This window comes from Pisolithus orientalis (assembly GCF_024613125.1).
Source record: "Pisolithus orientalis strain OTSU chromosome Unknown F5J12scaffold_11, whole genome shotgun sequence".
Classification (NCBI taxonomy): Eukaryota; Fungi; Basidiomycota; class Agaricomycetes; order Boletales; family Pisolithaceae; genus Pisolithus; species Pisolithus orientalis.
The window spans coordinates 301656-328341 of NW_026260792.1; the positions used below are offsets into that span (position 1 = coordinate 301656).

A 26686-nucleotide genomic window follows, 5' to 3' on the forward strand; every position below is an offset into this window, starting at 1 on the left:
ACTGGATGGTGGCCACCCATCATGCTTGTCAGGGGGTGAGCTGTTGAGGCTCATGATAGTATTCAAGGTTCTTGTGGTCTGTAAAGACCATGGTAGGTTTGACCGGGGAGAGAAGGTAAGGGCAGAAAGCCTTTAGTGCGCATATGACGGCAAGCATTTCCAAGTCATAGACCTGGTAGCGCTGCTCAGCACTGACAAGGGATTGGGAAAGGAAGGAGCAGGGGTGCCACTCATTATCAGCTCCCTTTTTGGCAAGGACTGCACCAGTCCTGAGTTTGGAAGCGTCTGTAAAGAGTGCAAATGGCTTCGAGAAGTCTGGGATAGTGAGGACTGGGGCAGAGCATCACAAAGATTTTAACTTTTTGAACATGGAGTCATGTTCTGGAGTCCACTGATAGGACACCCCTTTCTTTGTAAGATCATGTAGGGGGTGAGTGACACTTGAAAAGGAGGGGATAAATTTGCAGTAGAAGTTGCAGAAACCGAGGAATCAGCGAAGTCCTGTTAGATTGTCAGGGGCTTCCCAAGTACTAATGGTGTCAGTCTTCATTGGCGAAGTCTCCATACACCCTTTTCCTATTATCATTCCAAGAAACTCGATTTCTTGAGCCTCGAAGACACATTTGCTGAGTTTGAGGCATAACCCTTCTTTTTCGCAAATTTTCAAGAACTCTCAGACACGGGTCCAGAGTTCCTCCTTTGTTTTGGCATGGATCGCTATGTTATCCATATACCCAACTTGTTTTCCTTGTTGAGACTTGAAAGTTCGGTCCATGTACCTTTGAAAAGAAGGGGGTGAATTGCATTGTCCAAAGAACATTACAGTGGGTTTGAACAACCCCCAGGGCATAATGAAAGCCCCTTTCCATTCATCCCCTTCCCATACCCTGAGGTTAGTAAAACCCCATCAGATGTTGAACTTAGCATAGTACCAGGATTCAACCAACTCATCAAACAAGGCCTGCACATTTGGTAATGGGTGTGCATTGGGGATGGTAAACGAGTTGAGGTAGCGGTAGTCTTGAATTAGCTGCTTCTTCCCATCTTTCTTAGCCACAAAGAACACTGGTGCTGCTTGAGGCGAGGTTGACTGTCAAATCTTTTTACACTGTAAGTTTTCTTCTAAGAACTTGTTGAGGACCTTTAGCTCTGCCGGAGACATTGGGTATACTGCTGCCTTTTTGGGTTTGAAGTCGTCTCAGAGACAAATTTCATGGTCTAATCTGGGGCAGTGTACTGGTAGCAGGATATCTTCTTCCAAGAACACCTTGGGAAATTTGTTATATGTTTTCGGAATTTTTACCTCCACTTTGCTGGTCACCAAGGCTGCTTCAAGTTCTGTAGAAAGGGTAGTTTTATTTATTTCCATGGGTAGAGAACCCATAGATTCTTGGGTCTTTAAACCTTCTTTCAATGGTTCAGTTTGCTGTCCCTCATACCAAGGGACTACCTGTTTTATGTAAGACTCGGAATTGGTGTTTGCAACATACCCGTCATCCCAGCAAGTTATATGCCCAGTTTCCCAGTTAACACAAGGCTTGAACTCCTTTAGGAAGGGCATTCCAAGGAGGATATGCTCTTTTCTGACTAAAGGACCAACATAACACTTGACTCATAATGCTCGGTTCTTGATGATTAGCTTCAAGGTTACTTTGCGGGTAACCCATTCCACATCCTTTCCAGTGAATGAAGTAGTCTTGAACTTGCTCTTGACACAATAAGTTGTTATTCCAAGCTTTTGAACGACCCATTGTCACACACCAAAGGTGTTTGGTGAGGTGGACATGGATGTAGCTGATGAATGGAGGTGAAGACCATAGCCCTCATGTGAAGAAGGACAGCCAGCAATGTCAGCAGTCATCCCTCACACAAGAACAAGTTGTCAGTGCCAAAGAAAAAGGAGGAGGCATGTTAAGTGCCAATAAAATTCTTAAGCACTTGTGTACGGCATTCTGGTTTTCGATGTATCTCCACCAGTTCTGCAGACACCGAAACCATTCCCACACTCTCTTGTAGTGCTCAGCCACACAATCCTACCTTCCAGGATTGGAAAGGATTTGCGCACTCCACACATTTCTACAGCACTCCCTCCAAAAGACACTCATTTTGCTAATTCTTCTGATATAGCTGCCTCCACATCAGTCATTTCGCTTGTCCCCTTTGCTAGGGACCATGGCTACATATATCTACCAGGGGTTCCTACCAGCTTCCATCCTGAAGCGTCCTGGTACATCCCACCCTCATCTGCCCCCTCTCAGCCCATCCAGCTTGGACAGCATGTTCTTTTTGTCAGTATGACCTCCAGGAGGACATTCTTTGGTCGCCTCAGGTCTGTCATTCGCTTGGAAAGGTCTTATGTGGTCGTTTCAGTCTCTCCAGTCCAAGAAGCATATGGATCCTTCCTCCCTGCTGTTACGCTTTCTTCGCACCGTACCCTTTTTCCAGATGATCGCAGTCATGTGCATCACGTGCCTCGTCACGTCGTTGGTAGTTGTGCTGGTCTTAGGGGTGCGGATGATACGAGGGGAGTTCGGATCACCAACTGTCCAGGAATTTCCAATACCTGTCGAGACTTACCAACCGTGATCCGACCCGTGACGTTCACCGCTCTCGTGATGGTCGAGATGTTCTGTTCCGTTTTCTATGACTGACAATGACTCGTTTATATTGCCCAGATGTTGTACTATAGTTCCGGAGTCAGGCTCCTCGCTGCGCATTGATGGCGCAGCCGGTATAGCCTTCGTTTCCTTGCTACCCCCATCATCGACTCCGTTTGACTCATATATTTTAAAAGGATTAGTTTGTTGAGTGCTGTGGATACGCGTCGCAACGCGTTCCTCGCGACTGGTAGGGTACTCATACTTAGGGGTATTTAAGACCTGCGTACTTTACCATGTATCCTCAGTTTTTCAATAGCTTGCAACAGAGCTAATAACTTCGCTTTAATCCTTGTTCTCTCTCCACGCGAACAACCTTAGGGACTCGCCAGCAGAAAGAACCTCTGCCGGATAATCGCGATAACTCTGCCACAGGGGTAACGATAAGTTCGGCCCGTAGTCTCCCACCTCGCGCGCTTCGTGCCTATTCCATTTGAAGAAGTCACCGCGCTCGGGCATAACAAAATCGAAAAACTCCACGCAGCTTTCGGAGCTCGTTGACCTCTTCGCGCAAAGTCTACTCGCTCCTGGTTACTGAACTTCAACAAACCATCTCTAAATGAAGGCTCGTTGGTCTCCCTCAGAGTAAAGACTAACTTGCCTTGTTCCTCCTGCTTCTCACGATTGAGAAGCATCCCGCAACCCTCAATCAAATTCACCACTCTACAGGCAGCCACTAGGCTTTAATACATCGCCTCCCTAGAGTCCCTCTAACATATCGCGCTCGTGTTTCCCTACGCGTAAAAACGCTCGCGCACACCCGCACAATTAGTTTCCGACAGGTTTCTCTCGAGAAATAATTCCTCCCTCGGGACTTCGTTGTCACTATCCGTCAAAGTGTCAAATCCGCAGAAGTCGAGACCACCAGTCCCTCCACGACTACCGCAAGGACTTGGTAGGAACCTGCCTTTACCACCAATCCCTCTAGGAAGACTTGGGCCGTCGGCTACAGCAAGTAATCCTAGGCTATCTTATCTATCCCGTTTTAGGGAATCGGAAGTCGCGCTTAGTTCAGAAGAAGAAGACGATCAGAAGTCCGATACTTCTTTCGGATCAGTCCTCAAGGAAGAACAAGAAGCACGCAGTTCACCCGTGATGTCATCAATGACGATTGGGCACGGTGATTCAGCTCCGGAAATGCCGCCAAAGGTATATACTGAGGAGGAGTTGAAGGAGAAGTTGGAAAGACAGATGCACTCTTTGGCCGAGGACTGGCGCAAGATAGCTGGTCAAGGACAGTCGAGTGATCCCTTCCCAACAGGTACGCCTACGGACTCGGCTCTACGGGCATGGTACGCCAGAAATTTCGGAAAGGTAATTCCCCCAGAGGACCCCGTTGGTGGGCCCAGTAAGGGTAAAGCCTCGGCCGATAGCAGCGATGCGTCGTACGAATACCGCCCACCCAATGGAGGTAGGGAATTTAACGTCGGGCGTCCCGGAGAATACGACGGAAGCCATAATGGGCTTCAAACCTGGGTCACGCAAGTGGAAGGTTATTTGAACCTTAACAAACATGTCTACAACACGGAATCTCTCAAGATCTCTTTCGCACTCACGTATATGACAAAGGGAGCCGCGGTAACTTTCGCAGAAAATTACCAAAACGAAAACAAGCTTCTCGACGGAACCATCTGGTACACCGACACTTTCCAGCGGTTCGTTGAGCGTCTCAAAGCTACTTTCGAATCCGGTGATCAAACCGCGCTGGCAATCTTACGGCTGTCCGATATTACGCAAGGAAAAAGAGAACTTGAGGTGTATATTGCCGAGTTCACGGGACTTGTGAATAAAGCCCAGTTAAAGGAAGAGTCATGAGAAGCAGGGATCTTTTTCGGGAAAGGACTCAACAAGGAATATCGCGATTGGATACTGAATTCCGGACGCGCGCCGACCACAGTTATCGAGTGGATCCAGTGCGTGGGAGAAGCCAGAACCGCGATCGCAACCAAGCATATCCTTGAAGGGAAGGAGTCCAGATACGAACGGAAGTACATTCATTTCCGAGGAAATTCCAGAGATCCTGATGCGATGGACGTCGACAAAAGAAGGTGAAATGTACGCCGATCAAACGATGACGTCACTTGTTTCGAATGTGGCAAAAAGGGCCATTATAAGCATGACTGTCGATCCCAGAAGACTAACGCCTCACCCGGTGTTCGAATCGTTCTTTCCGACGATGGAAAGAGGGTTGCTTACATGGGAGATCGGTTGGCAACAACCGAAGAATTGAAGGCATATGGTCTGGAAGGGAAGGGTTTTTAAATGGGACCACGGAAACTCCTAAAGTCGGTCCCACTTCAGTTTTGTCCGCCATCTGTACTACCACCATAGACGATGAAATGCGTATGCGTGTGGAATCCCCTTTGGGAAGAGTATGGCTGCCGGACTATAACGCAGGAGTAATGGTCTGCATCGACTCAGGTGCAGAGGTTTCGCTCATCTCGGAGCGAATCGTTCAATGACTCAAGATCCCGACCTATCGCGTCAAGACTCGTTTCAAAACTACTTCCTTTACAGGAAAGGACGTCAAGTGGGTAACCCGAAAGGTCTCGATCCAACTAATCATCAAAAATCGGGTTGTCCGAACCAAATGCTACGTAGGACCCCTAGTAGGGAAGGAACATATCCTTTTGGGAATGCCCTTCCTTCGGAACTTCAAGCCTCGTATGGATTGGGGGGACAACAAGATTGTTTGCTGGGATGACGGGTACGTACCCACCCGAGACACTGACCTGTTTATCAATAGCCAAGTACCTTGGCACTATCCGGGGTATGCTGTCAAGTTCGATAAAGATGGATCCTTGAAAGAGGAGACATCGGTAAGTACTGTGGAGGTTAATAAAACAACCTTGTCCACAGAATTGGAAGCCGCCCTCGCTTCTTCGAAGGAAGAAGTAAAACTCCCTAGTCTCTATCAAGAATTCTCACAAGTATTCTCAGAGGAAGATATACCACTGCCACCCCATCGGTCCGGTCTGGACCACGAAATCCGGCTCAAGGAAGATTTCAAACCCAAGAAGGCAGCAGTATACCCCATGTCTCCGGATGAACTAAAGGTTCTTGATGAATTCTTGGAAGAAAATCTCAAGTGCAAGAAAATTCGGCCTTCAACCTCCCCACAGGCCGCGCCGGTATTCTTCGTCACGAAGAAGGATGGAAAGAAGCGGTTAATTCAAGACTATCGCTACTTAAACTCCTACACCATCCAAGACGCGCACCCGTTACCAAACGCGCAGGCTTTATTCGACGAGTTGGTTGAGTCCAAATTTTATGCGAAGTTCAATATACGCTGGGGATTTACCAACCTTCGAGTAAAAGAAGGAGATGAGTGGAAAGGGGCGTTCATAACGCCAAGAGGATTGTTTGAACCTACGGTAATGTTCTTTGGGCAGTGTAATTCACCACCTTCCTTCCAAAGGTATATGGACTGTACGTTCGAAAGTCAACGAGGAAAACAAGTTGGGTATATGGATGACGTCGCGATCCATGGAAGAACCCGGGAAGAGCTTCGGACACGCGTTTGGGAATTCTTGCAAATCTGTCAAAGAGAAGGTCTCCGCCTCAAGATTAGCAAGTGTGTATTCGAAGCCGAAGAAATAGAATTTTTGGGAATGGTAATTGGGAAAGGTCACATGGAAACTTCGCCAACGAAGACCGACGCAATCAGTACCTGGGAAGCCCCTGACAACCTGACAGGCCTTCGCCGATTCCTCGGATTCTGCAACTTCTATCGGAAGTTTATCCCATCCTTCTCAAGTGTCGCCAGACCCCTACACGACCTAACAAAGAAAGGGGTTTCCTACGCCTGGACCCCGGAGCGAGATGCAGCCTTTGAAAAGCTGAAGCGGTTGTTATGCTCGACTCCGGTCCTCACGATCCCGGACTTCTCCAAACCGTTCGCGTTGTTTACGGATGCTTCGAAGCTCGGAACTGGTGCGGTACTCGCCCAGAAAGGTTCTGATGACGAGTGGCATCCTTGCTCGTACCTGTCACAATCCTTAGTCGGTGCCGAGCAGAGGTACCAAGTGTACGATTTGGAGATGCTCGCCGTGATTCGCGCCCTCAAAGCTTTCCGCCCCTATCTTTTGTCCCCAGTCGAACTGACTGTGGTTTTCACCGACCACAAAAACCTCGAATACTATCGTGAGCCACAACAGCTCACCCCTCGCCAAGCCTGATGGGCCGCCACTGTCCAGTCATATCCCATCCGGTTTTCTTGGCAGGCTGGTCGCCTGCAGGTACCCGCCGATACTCTCTCCCAGAAGAACGGGTCCGCGGAGCCTGCTCCAGTTGCCACGGTCCTTCCCCCGGACCTTTGGCTTTCGACGGGGGTGGACACTCAAATTCGCCTTGTTTCACCGTCTTTTTCGTTAACAAAGTTAATAAAAATAAAAAAGGTCAACAGACAAATATGTATCAACCGTATTCCTGGTCGTACGGCACGGTCTCGTCAAAACACAAAACCCTATTCTCGCCCTTCTGAGGAGTCATCAAAGGAGAAAGGGAAACCTGTAGCTCGCCCCAGTGAGGGAATTGTCAAAGGAGCTAGGGGAGTGTTTGCCGTGTCCGCAGACTTATACGAGGAAGTAAAGAAAACTGCAACAAAGGAAGGGCCAATTCGAAGTGACAACGTCACCATCGCTCCAGATGGCACCCAAAGGTTCGGAACCACTCGCCTCTATATCCCACTGGAGAACCGCCGACATTGCATGAAGTCCTACCACGACTTGGAGTCAGCAGGACACCCGGGACAAAAAGCGATGATGGCCAAAATGAGAAAGGAAGTTTGGTGGGACGGTATGGGGAGGGACATCAAGGCCTATGTCTCTGGGTGTCCCATGTGCCAAGGAAGCAAGGTCATAATGCATCCTCCGAAACCACCGATCACACCGCATGAAACCACCAAAACGCCTCTCCCGTTTCAGCAGATCTCGATGGACTTCATCACGGATCTACCTGTTTCAGGAAAAGAAAAGTACGATTCAATTCTCACGGTTGTTGATCAGGGCCTGTCAAAGGCTGCGCTGTTTATCCCGTGTCATAAAACCACCGACTCCGAAGGGTTGGCTAGGATATTCCACCGCTTCATCTATTCCCGATTTGGACTCCCTGAATCGGTGATCTCTGACAGGGGCCCCCAGTTCGCCTCCTCCTTCACAAAGGAGTTATACAAAACTATCGGGATAAGGTCTAACCTCTCCATGGGGTATCACCCACAGACGAACGGAGAAAGCGAACGTGTCAATCAAGAAGTAGAGGGTTACTTACGACTTTACTGTTCGGAGTTTCCGAACTCATGGAGTGGCAAGCTACCCTCGGCAGAATTCGCCCACAACTCACGGATTCACTCCGTCCATCAAATGACTCCCTTTTCGTTGCTCCTCGGATATGACCCGTCGCCCTACCCAGAAGTTAGACTAAGCCCGGTACCCTCGGTTGAAGAAAGGCTAGAACGACTCGCAGCCAACCGGGATGTTGCGATTCTGGCACACCGGAAAGCTCAGGAGTTGATGAAGAACCGCTCAAAAGGGGTATATGTTGCGCCCAAGGTAGGGGACCGTGTTCTCCTGGATACGAGTCACCTGCGCATCAAGAACCAGTGCGACAAGATCGCGCCTCGACGTCTCGGCCCCTTCGAAGTGACTCAGATTGTGTCACCTGTCGCGTTCTGGTTGGACCTACCGAAAACTTGGAAGGTTCATCCTGTGTTCCATGGGTCTCGGATCTTCCCGTTTGTCGAAAACGAGACATATGGGACTGCGCCCGCAGCCCCTCTGCCAGAGTTAGTAGACGACGAATTTGAATGGGAGGTCGAATCTATCCTGAATCACAAAACTGATGGTCGCCGTGGCAGGAGGAAGTATTTGATCAAATGGAAAGGGTTCCCCCATTCGTCCAATACGTGGGAACCCGAGGAAAACATAAAAGAGCACGCTGAAGAAGCGTTGGATCAATACAAACTCGCCTGCCACCTGAAAAGTTAGATGGATTCCCCCCGTTCTGTAAACACAGAAAATGACTATTCCGACCTCCCCGTCCCAGAATCCTTTTGCAACGCCTCAGACGACGGGCTCCTACCCCCCGTCGCCGCGTATCTCCCAACCTCTCCCCTGACCTCCCCCGCCGGTTTTTATGTCTCCGGGTACTCCTCGCCCGTGTCCCAGCCCAGTTCGCTATCTCCTGCTACCGCCAGAGCTAGCCGGCCGCGCCCACTCCAGGGCATCTCGGTCAAGCGCGTCCCAGTCCCGAAGGTCAGAGTTTCCCCAAGTGGAAACAGTAGCCAGAAGGGAAAGGGAAAGGTGCGCACTAGCAATGACCCCGGTAGTGGAACCCCCGAAACCCGTGCCCCCAATGCTCCCGAATCTTCCAACGTACACAGCACTTTCACCACCTACGCCGACCGCGGCGACCGGGCAGCCCTCGATGTCCTCGCCGCAATCATGGCCGCCAATGCCAGGGCTGACGAGCAAAGACTACCAGTCCCAGCGGCTGAACACGTGGACGTTGTTAGGGCACTTGACCTCTTCAAGCACGGGGACCACGTTGACGGGTGCTCACCAGAACAAGATACATATTTTGGGCTGTTGTCTGAAATCTACCGAGCATCAGACGTGATCAATGGACTGATTTCTAAGGTACGGACTCGGAAGTTAACCGGGGTAGCGCCGCTTTCGGAGGTTATCATGATCGGAATGCTCGAGAAGGCTTCAGCCGATATCACAGAAGCCATCACCGGAGGAGCCTACCATCACTTACGTCAACAACAGTTTAACGAGTTCCTCGCACCTCCGGCCTCCCGGCTTCTCGATCGGATCGTCCCGAAAGAAGCGTCGCCCAAAAAGGTTGAAATGAAAGAAGACAGGACGGATCAGGAGAAAGAGAAGGAATGGCAAGCGATAGAGCTGTCAAATGTGGACTCGAGCGAGCTTTTTAAAGAAGTAGGTGCTCGCTTGGGAACAGGGACTCATAACTCCTCTTGGGAGGTTCTCCTTCAGGATGCGTCATGGGCAGGGATGCATAAGCAGTACTATAACGCCGTCCACGCCTCCAACCCTCTCCCTGGTGCTTCCTTTGTCCCCGTCCCTGCAGATCAGCTTTGCTTCTACCTCGGAGGACAGTCCCCTGTTCCTGCGGGACACCCCTTGTATCAACACGCGTGTTACCAGTGTCGTTACCTGGGACATTGGTCCTGTCGCAACGGACGGGGTTCCCGTTTTACTCCGGCCCTCGAGGAGCCGCCATCTCCATCACCATCGTCGCCCATCGCCTCTCGAACGCGTTCCCGCGTTTACACTACTCGCCGACCCTTATCCACCCGTCTCTCTAACGCGCCCTCTTCGTCCTCAAGGGTCTGAGGACTTTAGCGGGGGGGTGATGTTACGCTTTCTTCGCACCGTACCCTTTTTCCAGATGATCGCAGTCACATGCATCACGTGCCTCGTCACGTCGTTGGTAGTTGTGCTGGTCTTAGGGGTGCAGATGATACGAGGGGAGTTCGGATCACCAACTGTCCAGGAATTTCCAATACCTGTCGAGACTTACCAACCATGATCCGACCTGTGACGTTCACCGCTCTCGTGATGGTCGAGATGTTCTGTTCCGTTTTCTATGACTGACAATGACTCGTTTATATTGCCCAGATGTTGTACTATAGTTCCGGAGTCAGGCTCCTCGCTGCGCATTGATGGCGCAGCCGGTATAGCCTTCGTTTCCTTGCTACCCCCATCATCGACTCCGTTTGACTCATATATTTTAAAAGGATTAGTTTGTTGAGTGCTGCGGATACGCATCGCGACGCGTTCCTCGCGACTGGTAGGGTACTCGTACTTAGGGGTATTTAAGACCTGCGTACTTTACCATGTATCCTCAGTTTTTCGATAGCTTGCAACAGAGCTAATAACTTCGCTTTAATCCTTGTTCTCTCTCCGCACGAACAACCTTAGGGACTCGCCAGCAGAAAGAACCTCTGCCGGATAATCGCGATAACTCTGCCACAGGGGTAACGATAAGTTCGGCCCGTAGTCTCCCACCTCGCACGCTTCGTGCCTATTCCATTTGAAGAAGTCACCGCGCTCGGGCATAACACCTGCCCCCTGCAATGTCTTCATACCAGTCTTGTCCATCATTCTTCCAAAATTGTGACAGCTACAGTATAATCTACTGTTCTCCACTCTCCCTGATCGCATCCATGACGAGTATGATGCACATCTTGCCTCCTTGTTGCAAGATACAGCAGAAGATGCTCCCCCTTCATCCTCTCTTCCAACAGAGCCTCATTCATGAAGTTTTTATTTGCTTCACTGAGAGGATGGTTTGGGGGGGAAAGTTGTGATCCCCTATGCTCCTGTCACCCCACAGACCCCCAAAGCTTGACCCCTGTTGACATCTGACTCACCCTGTCCACTTTTGGATGTACTATATTGGCATCAGATCAGCGCTGCCTCTCTGTCATCCCACTTTGGCCTAGAAGTGATCTCTTCGAGATGTGACATGCATGGCCTCCCCCTAATGTGATTCCAGTGCACTTTCCCAGTTCCTGACATTGCTTGACTCATACTGTGACATTCTGACTGTCTTTGACTCACCTATTGCCAATACTTACCAATCTTTTGACTTTGCTTACTGATTCTTCGCTTTTTGGCTTACTTATCCTTACCAATGCTTACCAATGCTTTCCAAGACAATTACCCATTGCTTACATTCCTTACTCATCAGTTACCAATCACTTACCAAGTGTTTGCACCTTGTTTTCCATAGGCAACATCCCTGTACTGTATATAAGTCACTGTACTTAGGTAGCAAAAAAAAAGGAGACATCAGAGAGCCCCCTCTTGCTCACAATTTATCATCTCTCAGTAAATCATTCATCAGCTTCAATAGTTGAGACTTTATTAAGGGTCTAGCTATCATCTACTTCGCTTATCATCATCTATCATCCATATACTTTGCTCCAAGCCCTTCCTGAGCTCAGTACAGCTTAGGACATTGAATTAAGTCACCATCCATCCTTCTGTAGGTTGACAGCAGTCTACCCTATCGCTTTCTATCACATTCTTGCTCCCTCTTCGTCAGGAGCACCCCCAACCCTCAGCACTCATCTTTGAGTGTTGTAGCTCACAGAAACCCTCCCAAAGAACAGGTTCTACCATCTAGGTACCGCATAGGCACACCACCACTTGCTTTCATTGTCTTTTGTGTTGGTTTTGGTTGGTTTTCACCACTGAACCTCACTTTGACTCACACCGTTCCGATATCAGGGAGACTTTGGCTCCTGAATCAATACAGGCAACTACTCCTGCATTGTAGTCCAGTAAATAGACGGTTCTGACTGGCAAAGTTGATCACATATTTGATTTGTCATCTATAGAAGTACATTTAGCAGACAACATGGCTACAGGACTGACTGAGGCAGGAAATTCGTCAGTCCTTTCTAAAAATCCGTCTTTAACCCAAACTTCTCTTTTTCCTCTGCTGTGGCTTTTCTATCGCCAATGTAGGCAACTTTCTGTCCATCATTCTGAAGGACAATATGGATTTGTGGAAGCAGGTTATTCTTGGATTTACAGTCATGCTTGTAGTGACCTTCTGCTCCACAACTGAAGCATTTAATTTCCAAACACTGGATGTTCCATTTTCGTTTATCAATGTCCATCACATCAGGATCTTGGGAGTTGCCACAGTAATGAATATATTTTCTTTCGTACCGAGACTCCTTTCCTTCTAGGATATGCTTCATTGCAATCGCGGTTCTTGCTTCCCCCACACACTGTATCCACTTGATGACTGTGGAAGGTGTGCATCCAGAATTAAGAACCCAATTGCAATATTCTTTGTTTAATCCTTTACTGAAGAAGATCCCTGCTTCACGTGACTCTTCTTTGAGCTGAGCCTTGTTGACAAGTCTGGTAAACTCAGCAATGTACACTTCAAGTTCTCATTTGCCTTGAGAGATGTCTGATAGACAAAGTATGGCTAGCATGGTTTGATCGCCAGATTCAAAAGTAGCTCTGAGATGCTTGACGAAATGTTGGAACATATTGGTGTAGTAGATAGTTCCATCAAGGAGCTTGTTTTCATTTTGGTAATTTTCTGCGAATGAAACAGCAGCCCCTTTTGTCATGTACATGAGGGTGAACAAGATCTTGAGAGATTCCATGTTATACACATGCTTGTTCAAGTTCAAATATCCTTCAACCTGCATAACCCAGGTCTGAAGCCCATTATGGCTTCTGTCATATTCTCCTGGACATCTGACATTGAACTCCTGACCTCCATTGGGTGGGTGGCAATCGTACGTGTTGTCTAGATCAGCTGGGGCTTTACCCTTACTGGACCCACTAATGGGGACCTCTGGGGGGAATTACCTTTCTGAAATTTCTAGCATACCACATGCACAATGCCAAGTCACTAGGCGTCCCTGTTGGAAAAGGATCACTACTCTGGGCAGACATCACCTTGTGATATTCTTCAGCCATAGCAATACATTGTTCTTCCAACCTTTGTCTCAGCTCCTCTTCAGAAATGGTCCTTATAGGCATTTCAGGAGCCAACTCTCCATGACCGAGTGTCATAGACATATCTGGTGGTGCATGTTCTTCTTATTCTTTACTGAGGACTGATCCAAGCAAAGTATCAGACTTCTGGTCATCTTCTTCTTCTGAACTGAGCACAACTTCTGAATCCCTAAACCAGGATAGGTAGGATAAACAGGGATTGGTGGCAGTGACCAAGGGTCCTAGTCTTCCTAGAGGAATGGGCAGTAGTGGTGGATTCCTACCAAGCCCAAGTGGATTTGACTGAGGAGGGACAGGGGGTCTTGATCTCTGAGGGTTAGACACTTTAATGAGAAGTGGTAACAAAGGCTGAGGGAGGATTTATCTCTCGAGGGAGACCTGTCAGCATAATGGTAGGTGATAGATATGCGCGAGTGGCTTTACACATAGGGAGACATGAGCGCTGACTCTAGGGAGGCAATCTATTAAAGCCTAGTGGCTGCCTGTAGAGCAGTGGATTTGATTGAGGGTAGAAGGGTGCTTCTTGATTTTGCGAGAGGCTGGTTTGTTGAAGTTCAGTAACCAGGGATGAGTAGACTTTTTGCAAAGAGGTCGACAAGTCCCAAAAGCTGTGCTGAGTTTTTCAATTTTGTTATGCCCGAGCATGGTGACTTCTTCAAATGGAATAGGCACAAAGCACGCAAGGTGGGAGTCTATGGGCCAAACTTGTTGTAACCCCTATGGCTGAGTTATTGTGATAATCTGACAGAGGTTCTGTCTGCTGGCGAGTCCCTAAGGTTGTTCACACAGAGAGAAAGCAAGGATTAAGACAAAGGGGTGAAGCTCAGTTGCAAGCTATCGAAAAACTGCAGATACAGCCCAGAGTACGTAGGATTATATACCCCTAAGTACGAGTACCATAACAGCTGCGACAGATGTGTCACGATGTGTATCCACAGTGATCAACAGGATAATCAATGAAATAGAGAGGAGTCATACAGTGTCAACGATGGGGGTAGGGAAGCAACGAAGGCTATACCAGCTGGCGCAATCAATGCACAGTGAGGAGCCAGACACCAGAGCTATAGTACAACATCTGAGCAATATACATGAGTCAACGGAACAAGGGAGAAACATGTCATCCATCAGAGAGGGTAGTGGAGTACTGGATCACAGCGGCAGCACAGTTTCAACTGGTATTGGAAATACTTTGACAGTTGGAGATCCAAAAGTCCCCTGGAGCATTCGAGCCCCTAAGACAGCAACGACAACCAGAGATGTGATGAGGCATGTGACACATGTGACCACAAGAAGTCGAAAAAGGCAATGCCCCTGGTAGAGGTGTAACACTTCTACAGGCACATTTCAGCATCTGTTCACAAGACAATTTCATCAAATTCAATGGGCAATTCTCTTTTTCCAAGTTTTATTATCAAATTATTGACTTTATCATCAACAATGAAGACAAGGCTTGGGTGGAAGAGCTGTTCTCTCATTACAACAGGTATGTAAGGGGCTCTTGTGGAGTGCATACTGACACAAAGGTATAGAGTATTGTTTAATGATGTTTGTGGCACTGCAGGTGATGATGATGATGATGATGATGATGATGATGATGATGATGATGATGATGATGATGATGATGATGATGATGATGATGATGATGATGATGATGATGATGATGATGATGATGATGATGATGATGATGATGACCTTGCCATCATGAGGTGACAAATTGCTGCACATCTTGCCAGTTTGTCTGGCCTGTCTTCTGGGACTCGCCCTTCTGACAATCATTCACCTACTCAGGTGTCCTTCCCAAATACCCCACAGCCCCCAGCTTCAGAACATCACACAAATGGCTGCAGGCTGTCACCAGGAAGTCCCCTGTCTCCCATCCAGTCACCCGAAAATACAAGTTTTTCATTCAGTCAGCTGTCCTCCTTTTGCTCACCAAAACCTGCTTCAGAAAATGACACAAATGGCCACAGGGTGTCGCCAGGAAGTCCTCCATCTCCAGTCCAGTCTCCCAAAAATACAGGTTCATCATTTAGTTGGCTGTCCCCAGTGCGCTCACCACAGCCTTCTACTTCAGAACTGGAACACTGTGCCCAAAGGCAATCATGAGCAAATCTGGATCCTTCACCTGCAAAGCAGGTGAACAATCTCACTGATCAGATGCCACAACTCAAATGCAAGCACAGTGTGACATTTTCCACTGGCGAACAGAGTAGTCCATTAATGGACTGTGATTCACAGTGGGGTAGGAAGGCTGCCACAAGTAAGCCTTCTAAGATGGCAAAGGAGGGACATGGTGGACACTCCAAGAAGACTAAGGATCAGAGTAAGGTGTGAACCAAGGAAATGATGACAAGGAGATCAAGCTTGTGGGCTTCCAAGAAAAAGTAACTCATGCATGCCTAATCTCATTAAGTTCTGTTGTTTGGTGGTTACCTATTTGAGGCAGCCACCATTGTGTGTTTTATTCATCCACTCATTGCTGTCTCATTCTGCTCTCTCACTTGCACACTTCCTGGCCATTTTACTCTCCAAGTCCCACACTGGCTCTGTATATTAGTATTCTGTGGATTTCTCAAGATGGAACCATCAATCACCAACTAGCAATGTATGCATTCAGATAGCTACAGGTATTGGGATTGTGTGTGGTATGATGGTGTTGTAATGCTATGATCATGATATATGTTGTTGTCATCTGCTATATCATGGAGAGTGAACAGCAACAACGAGCATGTCAATGAAAATGACATCGAAACTCTATTCAACAACAGCATCAACAGGCATTCCTCTGTAGAAGAGCATATTCGTAGATTTTACTACATGACTGCCCTTTATCTACAGCGTCGTTGGTGTCTACATTGAATATATTTATATATATTTGTATCTCGTTTTTCTGCAATTTTGGTGATGCTCTGTGGCGTCGCGAGGCTTTTGTCTCCGGACGAGCGTCTATTAAGCGGCACATTTCCTTTTCCTCCCGTGCCGCAGTGGAGCAGGCACTGTGGGAGGCTACACTCCACCCATTCCAGGGTAAAGGCAAATCCCCTCCGGATATTGTGTGATATCGGACACCAATCCCATCACGGGCGAAGCAACCAAACTGATGTGCGAGAAGGCATCCACCCACGTGACCGTGTCGGGTGACCCTAAACAGGCAGGAAATGAGTGCTGTATGCCCTCGTCGCTCTCACATACATACTGTCCAGTACTGGACAGAAAAAGTGGTTTGCTGATAAGAATGGGGAGGACACAGGCCTAGACTCCTAATTGGGAGTCCTCATACCAAGTCATTAGGCACAGTCCAGAGATGACTGTCACGCACAACCACATAGCTGCAGGCCCAGTCGCGAGGAGAGATGCATGCGAATACAAGCAACCATAGTAGTACGAAGGGGTATCGAGATGGTCACTAACACCTCGTTCGCCGCGCCTCATCGTCGTCCCACCCACCACTTCCCATCTCAAACTTCGTTTTCCGCGCCTCGCAGTCTCATTTTCTGGGATCCCCAGTACTTCAGCACACCCTGCTGTTTCGTCCATGCAGTGAGGCGGTCCCACCAGCCCTCGCAGCTCACGCCCACCCTGCAGGTTACCGCTGCCGTTCTGGGCCGGCAAGCGCTTCGCGCTTGCCCTAATCTCCCTCTCCTTTCACCCCACGAGTTTCTTCCATAGCAATGCTATCTCCCTTCATCCTCGCGAACGAGACCGATATCCAAAGATGAACGGCTCCAACTCCCAAACTCCGAATTTTGGTTCCGAGGCATCCTGGTTATTACCGCATGTACTTACATACTTGCTCTCTGATGAACGCTAAATTCGGCGTCCGTCAAGTGCACTTTACCCATGTTTCGAGGCCAAAATGCAATGGCAGGATTTAAGCCAAAGGCTAACTGAACCCAGTCACCCAGCTGGCCTTCATGGCGAACGTTCAGACTCAGAGTCCGAGCACGCCATGCGAGGTTTGCTGAACCGTAGTCGGATGTCACTTCGCACTTGGGGAGGTTCTCAGCTGGAACTCACCACAGAGGGGTGAACACACTCAAACCGATCACAACGACGACGGAACGTGGACGGGCGTGTGGATTTGAGCAATCGAGCGTATACGCTGATACAAGATGATGGACAGAGAGAGAGAAAGGGAAGAAAGAGATATCTCCCCCGTGGACACAGACAGCACCAGTATATATACCCTCAGAGTCCAAACAGCGCAACACAGGAGGGATCTGCATGCCCGAACGAAAGCGCGATAGGAGGTGTGATAGTGTGACGTGTTAGCATGAGCGATGTCGATAGTGTGAGTGGCGTGTCAGTGGTAAGCGTACGCTTACATCAGCCATAAAAATGGCCTGCTTCTTCGGCCTATGACGTAATTAACACCTGCCTGAAACCCGACGTCGCAATCGCTCCAGAGCGAGGGCAGCATCGTACCATTAGCGCTTTACTGTGGTTGTGCTGTGATTTTCGTGGTTTCCCCCTTGCATGTACAAGCCCGGACGAAAGGAATGAAGTTTTCTATAGGGCTGTACCAATGGTATCGGTATCAACCAGTAGACCGGCTAGGTATTGTCGATCTTGAAGTGTGGGTCTCCCGAAAGCTGGCACAAACTTGGTAAGAAGTTATATTCACCTATCACAGGCCAAGGAGGATTTGGACGATAAGGAACGAGCACCAGGCTAAATGCAATGCAAAGCCACCGCACGCACTATACTATTACCCACCACTGTCCTGGTTTTCCTATTTGGACACCTGCTCGTCGTCCATGAGACCAGTGGTGACCGGTGAATGTCGACACACATTGCATTCGCGAGGGGAGGAAATGAACAACGTTACTAGGGGAATCGCTCACGAGCTACGGACAAGAACCTGCTGATTTTGAAAGCTCCGATTTGCGACATAGGGTGATACCTTCAAGCTCCACAAAATGTTCTGGCAGCACTTTGTACAGCCTACACGCTGACCTAATGAACTTCTCTATGAAACGGGAGCTTTCAATGTGGACGCACAGTAGTTGTTGGTCCTAAAGCCCCAAAAGCCACCGAACGAACACATTGTTTTCTCGAATAGGGGGTTCCAGCAATATCTCCGTGTCCATCCCACGAAGTACCACAGTTTCGAGGCTTTTCCAGTGGTCTGCAGAGACTGTAGTCCATCGATACCTTCGCAGGGACCGAAAGAGGCCGGCACCGCAGATTCTAAGTAAAATTCAGCGCAGCATACATGTAGAGAAGCGCTGCAAAGAGCTAGAGCATCCAAGGCATACATACTGCTAAACATCGTGAGAGACGTGGTTGACACTATTTAACATGTTCCCAAGGCTGCTGCAGGTGGGGAGTGGATTTTCCGAGCCAACAGTGTAGTCGAGAAATTTGAGCTTCGGGGTTGCAATCGCTTTGAAGAAATCATCTGCATCCCCGAGCTTGATTTCCAAGACCTCAAGGACGGGAAAGTGAACACTGTTTGGGTGGAGTAACCTCGGTGGTTTATAACCCGAAAGGGATAATGAGACCAGTGTCAGAACCGGAATGAGTACTGAGTTTTTGAAGTGACGTACCTGCGGAGTCGTTAAACCTGATACAGTCCAGAGCCACAGAATTTCACTGTAAAACACACTAAGCGGTGAACGTAGATTATGATGGAGGATGCTGACCTTCAGTTCCTCGAGAACGGGGACGTTTGTTGCAGAAAGGAAATTAGGAAAAGCTTTGACCTTTAACTCGAACTCGACACGTTTCAGGGATGGAAACTCGATACTACCCAGACGGTCCATAATATACGGCGTGGATCTCTGAGTCTGTGAATAGACGGAGGGACTACGCCAGCGGTTTGCACAAGGAATGAAGAGGTCCAGACCTCTATGAACACATTCGTTCCGCCCGAGTTAAATCCTGATTTGAACCTCTATCAAGCAGCTCCTGGCGACTTCTCTTCAACTGTAGTCTCACTGCAGGGTTCGACTTCTGCGGGCCAACAATCTCTATTGCAGACCAGAAACTCGGATTGGCTTAAACCACACCCTTCCAATACCATGATACACGTACCAGGATCTCCCCCCGCCAAGAGTTGGTCCCAGTGACAGAGACTCTAGAGGGAAACGCTTTTAGATCAGTTCATTGATTCTCTTCCTCTGTACCGCTGCTGCCGCACGGAGTTCGACAAGCTTTTGTTCATTGTCCTCCAAGCAAGCCGGCTCGGCTCGCGCTGAAGCAAGTTCATCCATGATGTGAAATTGATGGCTCTGTTGGCGGGCGTCAGCATGTACCACGAATCCGACGTTCCAACTACGAACAATTGCTGGACTGAAAGTAAAATTACCATAACTTCACAGAGTTCCAATCTTGTAGAACCACGTCTGAACGAGTGTAGGAGTCGAAGGCTTAAGGTTGGGCACGCCTTGATACCTGGGAGGCGGAAGGGTGACTTGAACAACTCGGAGTTCTGTGCTTTGTATGAAGCAGCATTACATAGGGGCCTATAGAAGTTCATGAAGGAACGAGTCAGCATGAAGACTCTGAGATCTGAATCGTGGTTTCGAGGGGTTATCATCCTACCTTCTTGCTCGCTCCTCGATGAACTAGCACACTGGCGTCAGACTGCTACACAGCTCTCCCGGAAGCCACTGTTGTCGTGCGTCAAGTTTACCTTACCAGTGTTCCAGCGCTGAAGTACAACGGTAGCAAATGTTGACCTATAGTAAATGGTGCCTTATCGCTTAGAGCCGTATCACACTACGCGGGTGCTTTGTCGTGGTCATGCTGGATGGATTGATTGTTGACGAACAACGATGAGACGAATACTACCGTCTAGGACACCGTCTAGCGACGGTTTTGAACGATTTGAAACATATTGAGGATACGGAACGAGGACAGCATTAGCATGAAGATCGGAATAGATCCGAAGTACAACAGGGTAGTCATGTATGTGAGCCTCACCCATTCCCGGCGTCCATGCGCAACCATGAGTGAGCACATGTCCGAGAGCAAAGCCAGCAACAAGTCTCGTACCTTGAAATGTCGAGATATTGTCAAGACACACTAACGACGCACGCATCGTACACATTATGATGACGCACTTACAACCCCTTATTGTACATCATAGCTCGACTCTCCCATAGCTTCTGCAACAGGAGCCATCCATAAGCAGACTCACGATCTTTCCGCTCCACCACCATTGCGCCGCAGCCGCGCTAAAACTTTCTTTGCAACGTGCTCTCGTCCTTCTTCAACACTCTCGTACATCTTCAGAAGCTCAAACCGCTCTTTCCCTATAATAATCCACACTTTGAACTTGTTATTCTCTTCCTGCTCTTCGTGAAATGAGGGTTTGCCATGGTCATTGCGAATACAGTATTCTGCACGAGAAATGCAGCATTTCGAGGTCAAGTACGTTATAAGAGTCGTCAAGCGTACGAACCCGTGAGCGCATCTACATGTGACGTCTCCGCCTTGCCGCCAGTATTATTCGTCCGCCCCACCGACACTGTCGGGGTTCTGGTGGCAGTCTGTAAACCTGCAGTGCGCTTGAACCCTCCTTTCGACTCAGATGGCACAGTTGTGGCCTCATCAGGTGTCCGAGTGGGTTTCGATATAGTCTTCCTGCGTGGATCGAGGGTCTTTGCACTTGTTTCACCTGGTCGATGGATGAATAAAAGATTATCTGAATATACATGATCAGTGCACCAACCTTGTCCGCTTGACCGTATCCAACTGCGAACATTTTGACTACATAGTGGGGATATGGGTGATCGAACTTCTCCGGGCTCTAGAGCAGAATCTGCAGACCGAGCGGGGGTTATTGGCATCGCTGCAGTGTTGACAAGTACGGGTGCGGGTACATTGGAATGCCCCAGAGGAATAGCATGCTGGGGAATGACGGGAAAGAGTGGTGATAGGGAGTGCGTCACTAGAGGTTGGATGGAGTTAAGGAGGCCGGGACCTAGAAAGTCATTTGTACCGCCCAAGACGTAGGGACTGGAGTCGAAAGGTATAGATAAGGACGAGGGATCGTTGAACGGAAGCTGGCCGTAATGACAACTGCTAGCAACTCCGTGGAGGGGAGGCCCAGACGGTCGACCCGGTTCACGTACGTTCCCGGGTCCTGTGAAGGGCCAATCTGCTCCGAACTCCTGTGCTCCACTGGCCCCATCAAGTCTGGGAATCCCGTAGCTCTGGTCATAGCTACTACCACCATCGACCTGGTGCTCTTGACCGGGTGTACCTTCATGCCCACTAGGATCCTTGCCACTACCTCGAGGCACATTTCTCTTCTGTTTCTTTGACGGTCTCGTTTCTCTGTCGTCTCGACTGTCTGGTTGGGGTCGTCTCCTTGAAGTATCCCCATCGTGGTTTTGCAATTTGTAGGGACTACAGTAGCCAGGCGGAGGAGGTCGCCCTCGAAAACGAACAAATTCGATGACGCCCTGCTCCGCCGCTAGTGCAATTACAGCCGCCTTTGCGTCGGCCTTACTACCGTATTCGCACGGTGCCATGTACTTTCGTGATTGCTCAGGGATGGACGAAGCAGACAACTTGACAAGCAAAGTGGCTCCAAAAGCTCAAAGGGAAAGGAAAGTCGTGATCACGACAATGTGAGCTAAGTGAGCATTTTACTTACCATCTCGCTCCTTCTCAAATTCGAAATGCGGGTACAAGCCGGGGTCGATCTTGCTGAGTTCCGACTGTAATGTAGGGTGAATGTAATTGTTTGAGAACGAGCGCATCTGCGATGTCAGCTTCGATTCGACGGACGAGACGATGGTCCGAATATATTCGCCAACTCCACAAGACATAGCTTTCAGGCACACGGCTGCTTTCGCATCGGCGCGCTTAGCAAACTCGGCGTCAACAAGATAAGCTCTGTAGGTGCCCGGACGATCAATCCTCAATAGACAACCGTGTACTACAAAAGGATGAGAATGAGCATAGTTATGTACACAAGTGAGCACACTCACATCCAGGGGTAGAACCGGAAATATAATAGGAGACCATGGCGAATTTCGAGCCCTTTGAGTTCCGGATCAGGGAGTTAAGCCAGGCAGTTGCATTAATCTGGTATGCATTGCTTGTATCGAGTGTCTCGGGAAGAGGTCTTGGGAGAGAGTCAAAGAAATTCTGAAGAGTCAATGGGAGTTTGAGGTGGTTCGAACGTTTATTCTTCTCATCCAAGAGTGGGCTTCGAGACTGTCGAGGAGACGGTGGACGGACTTGGCCGTCACCGTGTTTGATAAAGCGTAGCACATCTTCCGTTATAGCAGCTGCAGCACACGCTTCCTTGGCTTCGTCATAGGTGTCAAAGGTTGGCTCAGACATGTAAACGTGGTCAACGTGGGGAGAAAGTTTAACTTGAAGAGCGCAACCGTGTTCTGCGTCATAGTTCGATGAACGATGTGATGGTGAAAGCAAGAACGGGTACTCACTAAGTCCAAACCTTGGCTCGGTTAGTGCAATCCAACGTGGTACGACTCTTCCAGCTCGCCATTGGATACAACAACTCTCGATAACGTCAATGGCCTGAGTTGATGAGCTGCCCCCACTGGATAGCCCGTCGCTAGCAGAAGACGTAGGTGAATTCCTTTTCTCTTTCTGCTCCTCGCTCTCTCCGTACATGAGGAAGTCAAGAGCACCCATCTCGATTGCAATCCTGGAGACCTCCGCTTTGGCTTCGGCCTTCTTCTGAAAAATCGGCTGAGTGGTATAGGAACGTTTCGTGCCATCATGGCGGGCAATCGTCAATATGCATTGTTTGCCTGACAATCGTGAGTGCCAGATAGGGATTCTGCGCTAGTCGAGCGTACTTTTGGGACCATTTTCCTCCAGGAACTCGTATCGGAGAGGATCTGTGTTACCAAAGACACGTTGGCATATCTCGTTTAGACGTGAAACGGCGTTGTGGCGTGCATGTTCTGAAGATCTTGTCGGTGACGTGGGGAGGGACAAAGTGGACGCAGATGGATATAAGGATAGATCAGTGGTAGACGATATCGCAGTACTGGAGTCAGAGTCGTGCAGATATTGATGGAGCGAAAGAGCCCCCAACTCTGTCAATTTCTGAAAGACGGCGTCAAATGTAGCCTGTGATATCTCCAAATCAACACTGTCATAGAACTCCAGTGTTTCAGGTTGCATAGCGAGCCTGTGTAACGCGGGTCAGTGCGGCAGTTCCAAGTGCGGTGAACAGCCACACCCCCAGCCGGTTGATGCCGTTGGCTTCGGAGTTTGCCGATGTGCATCCGCCCAAGGCAACCTATCCTCGAGCTCGCTGTCCGGCACGACGTCAAGCATTCAAGATATCAAGACTATCGTTGTGCTGTAAGTCAGCCTTTTGGCCATATCTGCAGATCTCGATACGCTCTTGTGTGTGGAGGCGTCGCAGACGCTGGATGGCTTGTCTCCCCGAACGATGCTGACTCCTACCAAAGCATCTCAAGTAACACAGCAACAACCTGCCCAGCATGATCATTTCAAAGAAGAACAGGCGCGCTATCTACGAAAACCTCTTCAAGGGTGTGTATATGGTACGGCGACCGCCCGCGATCCCCGCTCTGATATGTATGACGCAGAGGGTGTCCTTGTGGCCAAGAAGGATTACAATGCGCCCAAGCACGAAGACCTTGATGTTCCTAACCTCGAGGTAATCAAGGCCATGCAAAGCTTGACCTCCAAGGGATTGGTCAAGACTCAGTTCTCGTGGCAATACTACTACTACGTCCTCACTCCAGAAGGTGTCGACTATCTCCGTGCATGGTACGTCCGTTGTAGTCATCCGAAGAGAATCGTGAAAAATCTTAAATTTTCCTTACAGGCTACATCTCCCAGATGAGATTGTTCCTGCTACCCACAAGCGGGCTGTCCGTCCTCCCCGTCCTGCCGTTGTGCGCCAAGGTGGCGAGGGTGGTGCATACCGCGCCCCTCGCGGTGATAGGGAAGATTACCGGAGAAAGGAGGGTGGTGCGCCCAGCGAGTTCAGGCCACAGTTTGCAGATGCCGGTCGAGGTGCCCCCAGAGAGTAGAAGTTGATTGCGACCTTGGTTGGATGTCGCTTGGGAGTCCAGCTGCCGAAGTGACTGTCGGGAAACCTCACGCCCGCTTTACTACCCGTTGTGCTGACGGATGACACTGTTGTTTCACGTAGCTCTCAGTACACAAAATATATGGACGACGATTTTGTCCTCCTTGGAAGTTGTGTGGATTCCAGTCGTGTCGGGCTCCAACTTGCTTGGCATTCCCACAGTCGTTCCCCGCAGTACAATACACCGTAGGGTACATACTTTGTTGCCGGTGTAGAATGGGCAGAGCAGTGTAAAATCGCGACGAGCTCAGTCGATAGTGGCTGCCTTAATGACATGCGATTGCGGTGACAAGCGGCAGTGGCGAACTGCCTCGTTGAACAACAACTCCACAGTTGTCGAGACGCACGCAGGGCCAAGCCCAACTGAAACCGTGAAATTCGACTGCCAGCGGCGACAAATTCCCGGACTGGACAAGTCACAGCTGTCCCACTTTCCTTGATCTCTACCCTCACGACCAGCCTCATTGTCAACCCGTTTCCTCGACATGCCGCCCTACGGACACGACCCATACCAGCCCTATAGCCCACATTGCGGCCAGGATGCCAGAGGCGCCTCAAGGACGCCGAGCCCGTCTCCGAGCGAGATTGCGGCACTCAACCAGACTGCCATGTTTGATATCAGACGCATCTTGAACAAGGAGAAAATATTCTCGAAACAATACTTCAGTGTGTTCATTCACCAGGCATCGTTCAGCCCAGCGCTTGCTGATATCTATGGCGCCCAGTTTACTATGTAGTCGCAATCGTCGTTATCGTCGTCGCTCTTCTCATATATATCTACGACAAGCAAATTGTGCATGCGATACAACCCGCAGCCAACTGGATGCATAAGTGAGCGCAGACGTGACGATGCCCCGTCGGGAATGATAGAACTCATCTCATCTCCCCCTTTCATAGCTTGTCCTTTGGCTGGTTGATCCCTATCGCTATATTTTTTGTCATATCCTTCCCTCCGGTTCGATATTCGTTCCTGTCTGCCCAACAACTGCTCTGACTCGTGGATACAGCTGTTTGGACACGAGATACTGGCCATCGTGGTTGGACTCGTTTGGGGAGTCTGGGTTGGATTTGCAATTACTGCAGCAGGAACTTTACTCGGCGAAATCGGTAACTTCTAGTGAGCTTGGTTTCGTCCTGTGTTCTACGTCCCATTGATCTCTTACAGCACCTTCAAATATTTCTTGAAATCATACGCCGACAAAAAGGAAAAGACCAACATCCAATATGCATGCCTTTCGAAGCTAGTTCGAGAAGGCGGATTCAAGATAGCTCTCATTGTAAGATACAGTGCTGTGCCGGGTCATTGTAAGCATTCCGTTGCGCGGACTCGTTTCTTCCGTGATGTGATTCTTGCATTAGTTACGACCGCCATCTTCGCTGTGTGTGGCATGAACATACTCGTCTTCATTGCAGCTGCTATTCTCTCCATGCCGAAGCAATTCATAACGGTTTATATTGGAACCCTTCTGGAGGACGACGCAAACGGTAATGGTAATTACCCTAGGGCGTGCGCTCGCTGACGTCGATTGGGTCGACAGGTTCAACCACTACCCGTGACAAGATACTCAGTTATGTCGTGGCCGCTATCACCACCGTAGTAACTGTGGCAGCGATGTGGTATATTCAGAAGGAAGTGAACAGAGTCAAACCTGACGTTATCTACGAACGTCGAAAGGCCCGGTAGGTGTCTTTCACCACACCACTATCACTCCATATGACCTTCTCTCGCTACAGCCAAGTCAACTCGGGCGGAAGCGACGGTATCTATCAAAACGTCGATGCTACCGGGACGTTTGATGACGCTATATTCAACCCTGCCCGTTCGGATCTCTCACTTGCCACATCGGATACCCCGTACGACCCCCCTCACCAGAAGTGGGATAAGCAGGGTCGTGCTGTGGGGTACACGACGACCGAACCCCACGTTTATGCTCCTCAACCTCGTCGAGTCAACGAAGGCTTAGACTCCAGCCTCACGACGCTGCGTGGTGAAAGTGCAACCCCGACTGGAAGGCACCGCCAACAGAGCTCCGACAGCGTAGGGTGGGAGTTCCAAGCTGGCCCTTCAGAACCACAGAGCTATCCGCTGCAGACCCTCCCGGATCCCGAACCTATCGGTCCGCTCAAGAATCCGTTTGAAAGGGAGGAAGCTACTGAGGCTGCGGCCATCCCGCCTGTTGCCTCTCCTCCACCTCGAGGAATGTCGTCTGACGCTAACTATGCTTTCGCCTCACCACAACACAGTTTCGGGCCTGTCAAGGGAGGTTCTTCTAGTGTCAGCTCCCCTCCATCCTATCGAGAGTGATTTTCAGAGATACAGACACTCATGTACACATTCCATATTCGCCTCTCGCCACAGTCCTTCCCACCAAGCCGAATTGTACATAACAGTAGTGTTAGTATTCTCAGATAACTTATATTCTTTAGTGACCATCTCGATACCCCTTCGTACT

At 49.3% G+C, this 26686-nt stretch overlaps 4 protein-coding genes across 4 annotated transcripts; 2 read left to right on the forward strand and 2 right to left on the reverse strand.

Moving 5' to 3' along the window:
* Positions 1 to 18435: 18435 nt before the first annotated feature.
* Positions 18436 to 19331, reverse strand: F5J12DRAFT_912535 (uncharacterized protein; the record flags this gene model as incomplete). Its single annotated transcript, XM_051749073.1, has 2 exons — positions 19208 to 19331; positions 18436 to 19143 (listed from the first exon to the last, which is right to left on the reverse strand). Exon 2 carries the CDS (start codon positions 18934 to 18936, stop codon positions 18436 to 18438), a length of 501 nt encoding a protein of 166 aa, XP_051600769.1. The 5' UTR covers positions 18937 to 19143; positions 19208 to 19331.
* An 898-nt stretch (positions 19332 to 20229) lies between these two features.
* On the reverse strand, positions 20230 to 23333 carry F5J12DRAFT_825199 (uncharacterized protein). Its single transcript, XM_051745462.1, has 6 exons — positions 22960 to 23333; positions 22582 to 22911; positions 22117 to 22527; positions 21780 to 22064; positions 20850 to 21719; positions 20230 to 20795 (listed from the first exon to the last, which is right to left on the reverse strand). The coding sequence occupies exons 1-6, from the start codon at positions 23288 to 23290 to the stop codon at positions 20566 to 20568; spliced, it is 2457 nt and encodes an 818-aa protein (XP_051600770.1). The 5' UTR covers positions 23291 to 23333; the 3' UTR covers positions 20230 to 20565.
* Positions 23334 to 23385: 52 nt separating this feature from the next.
* On the forward strand, positions 23386 to 24405 carry F5J12DRAFT_825204 (Plectin/S10 domain-containing protein). The gene is made up of 4 exons (XM_051745463.1): positions 23386 to 23473; positions 23584 to 23668; positions 23725 to 23908; positions 23967 to 24405. Exons 2-4 carry the CDS (start codon positions 23617 to 23619, stop codon positions 24172 to 24174), a joined length of 444 nt encoding a protein of 147 aa, XP_051600771.1. The 5' UTR covers positions 23386 to 23473; positions 23584 to 23616; the 3' UTR covers positions 24175 to 24405.
* Positions 24406 to 24473: 68 nt separating this feature from the next.
* On the forward strand, positions 24474 to 26628 carry F5J12DRAFT_825212 (snare associated Golgi protein-domain-containing protein). The gene is made up of 8 exons (XM_051745464.1): positions 24474 to 24899; positions 24959 to 25064; positions 25131 to 25188; positions 25241 to 25350; positions 25399 to 25538; positions 25593 to 25718; positions 25772 to 25913; positions 25968 to 26628. The coding sequence occupies exons 1-8, from the start codon at positions 24719 to 24721 to the stop codon at positions 26536 to 26538; spliced, it is 1434 nt and encodes a 477-aa protein (XP_051600772.1). The 5' UTR covers positions 24474 to 24718; the 3' UTR covers positions 26539 to 26628.
* Positions 26629 to 26686: the final 58 nt, after the last annotated feature.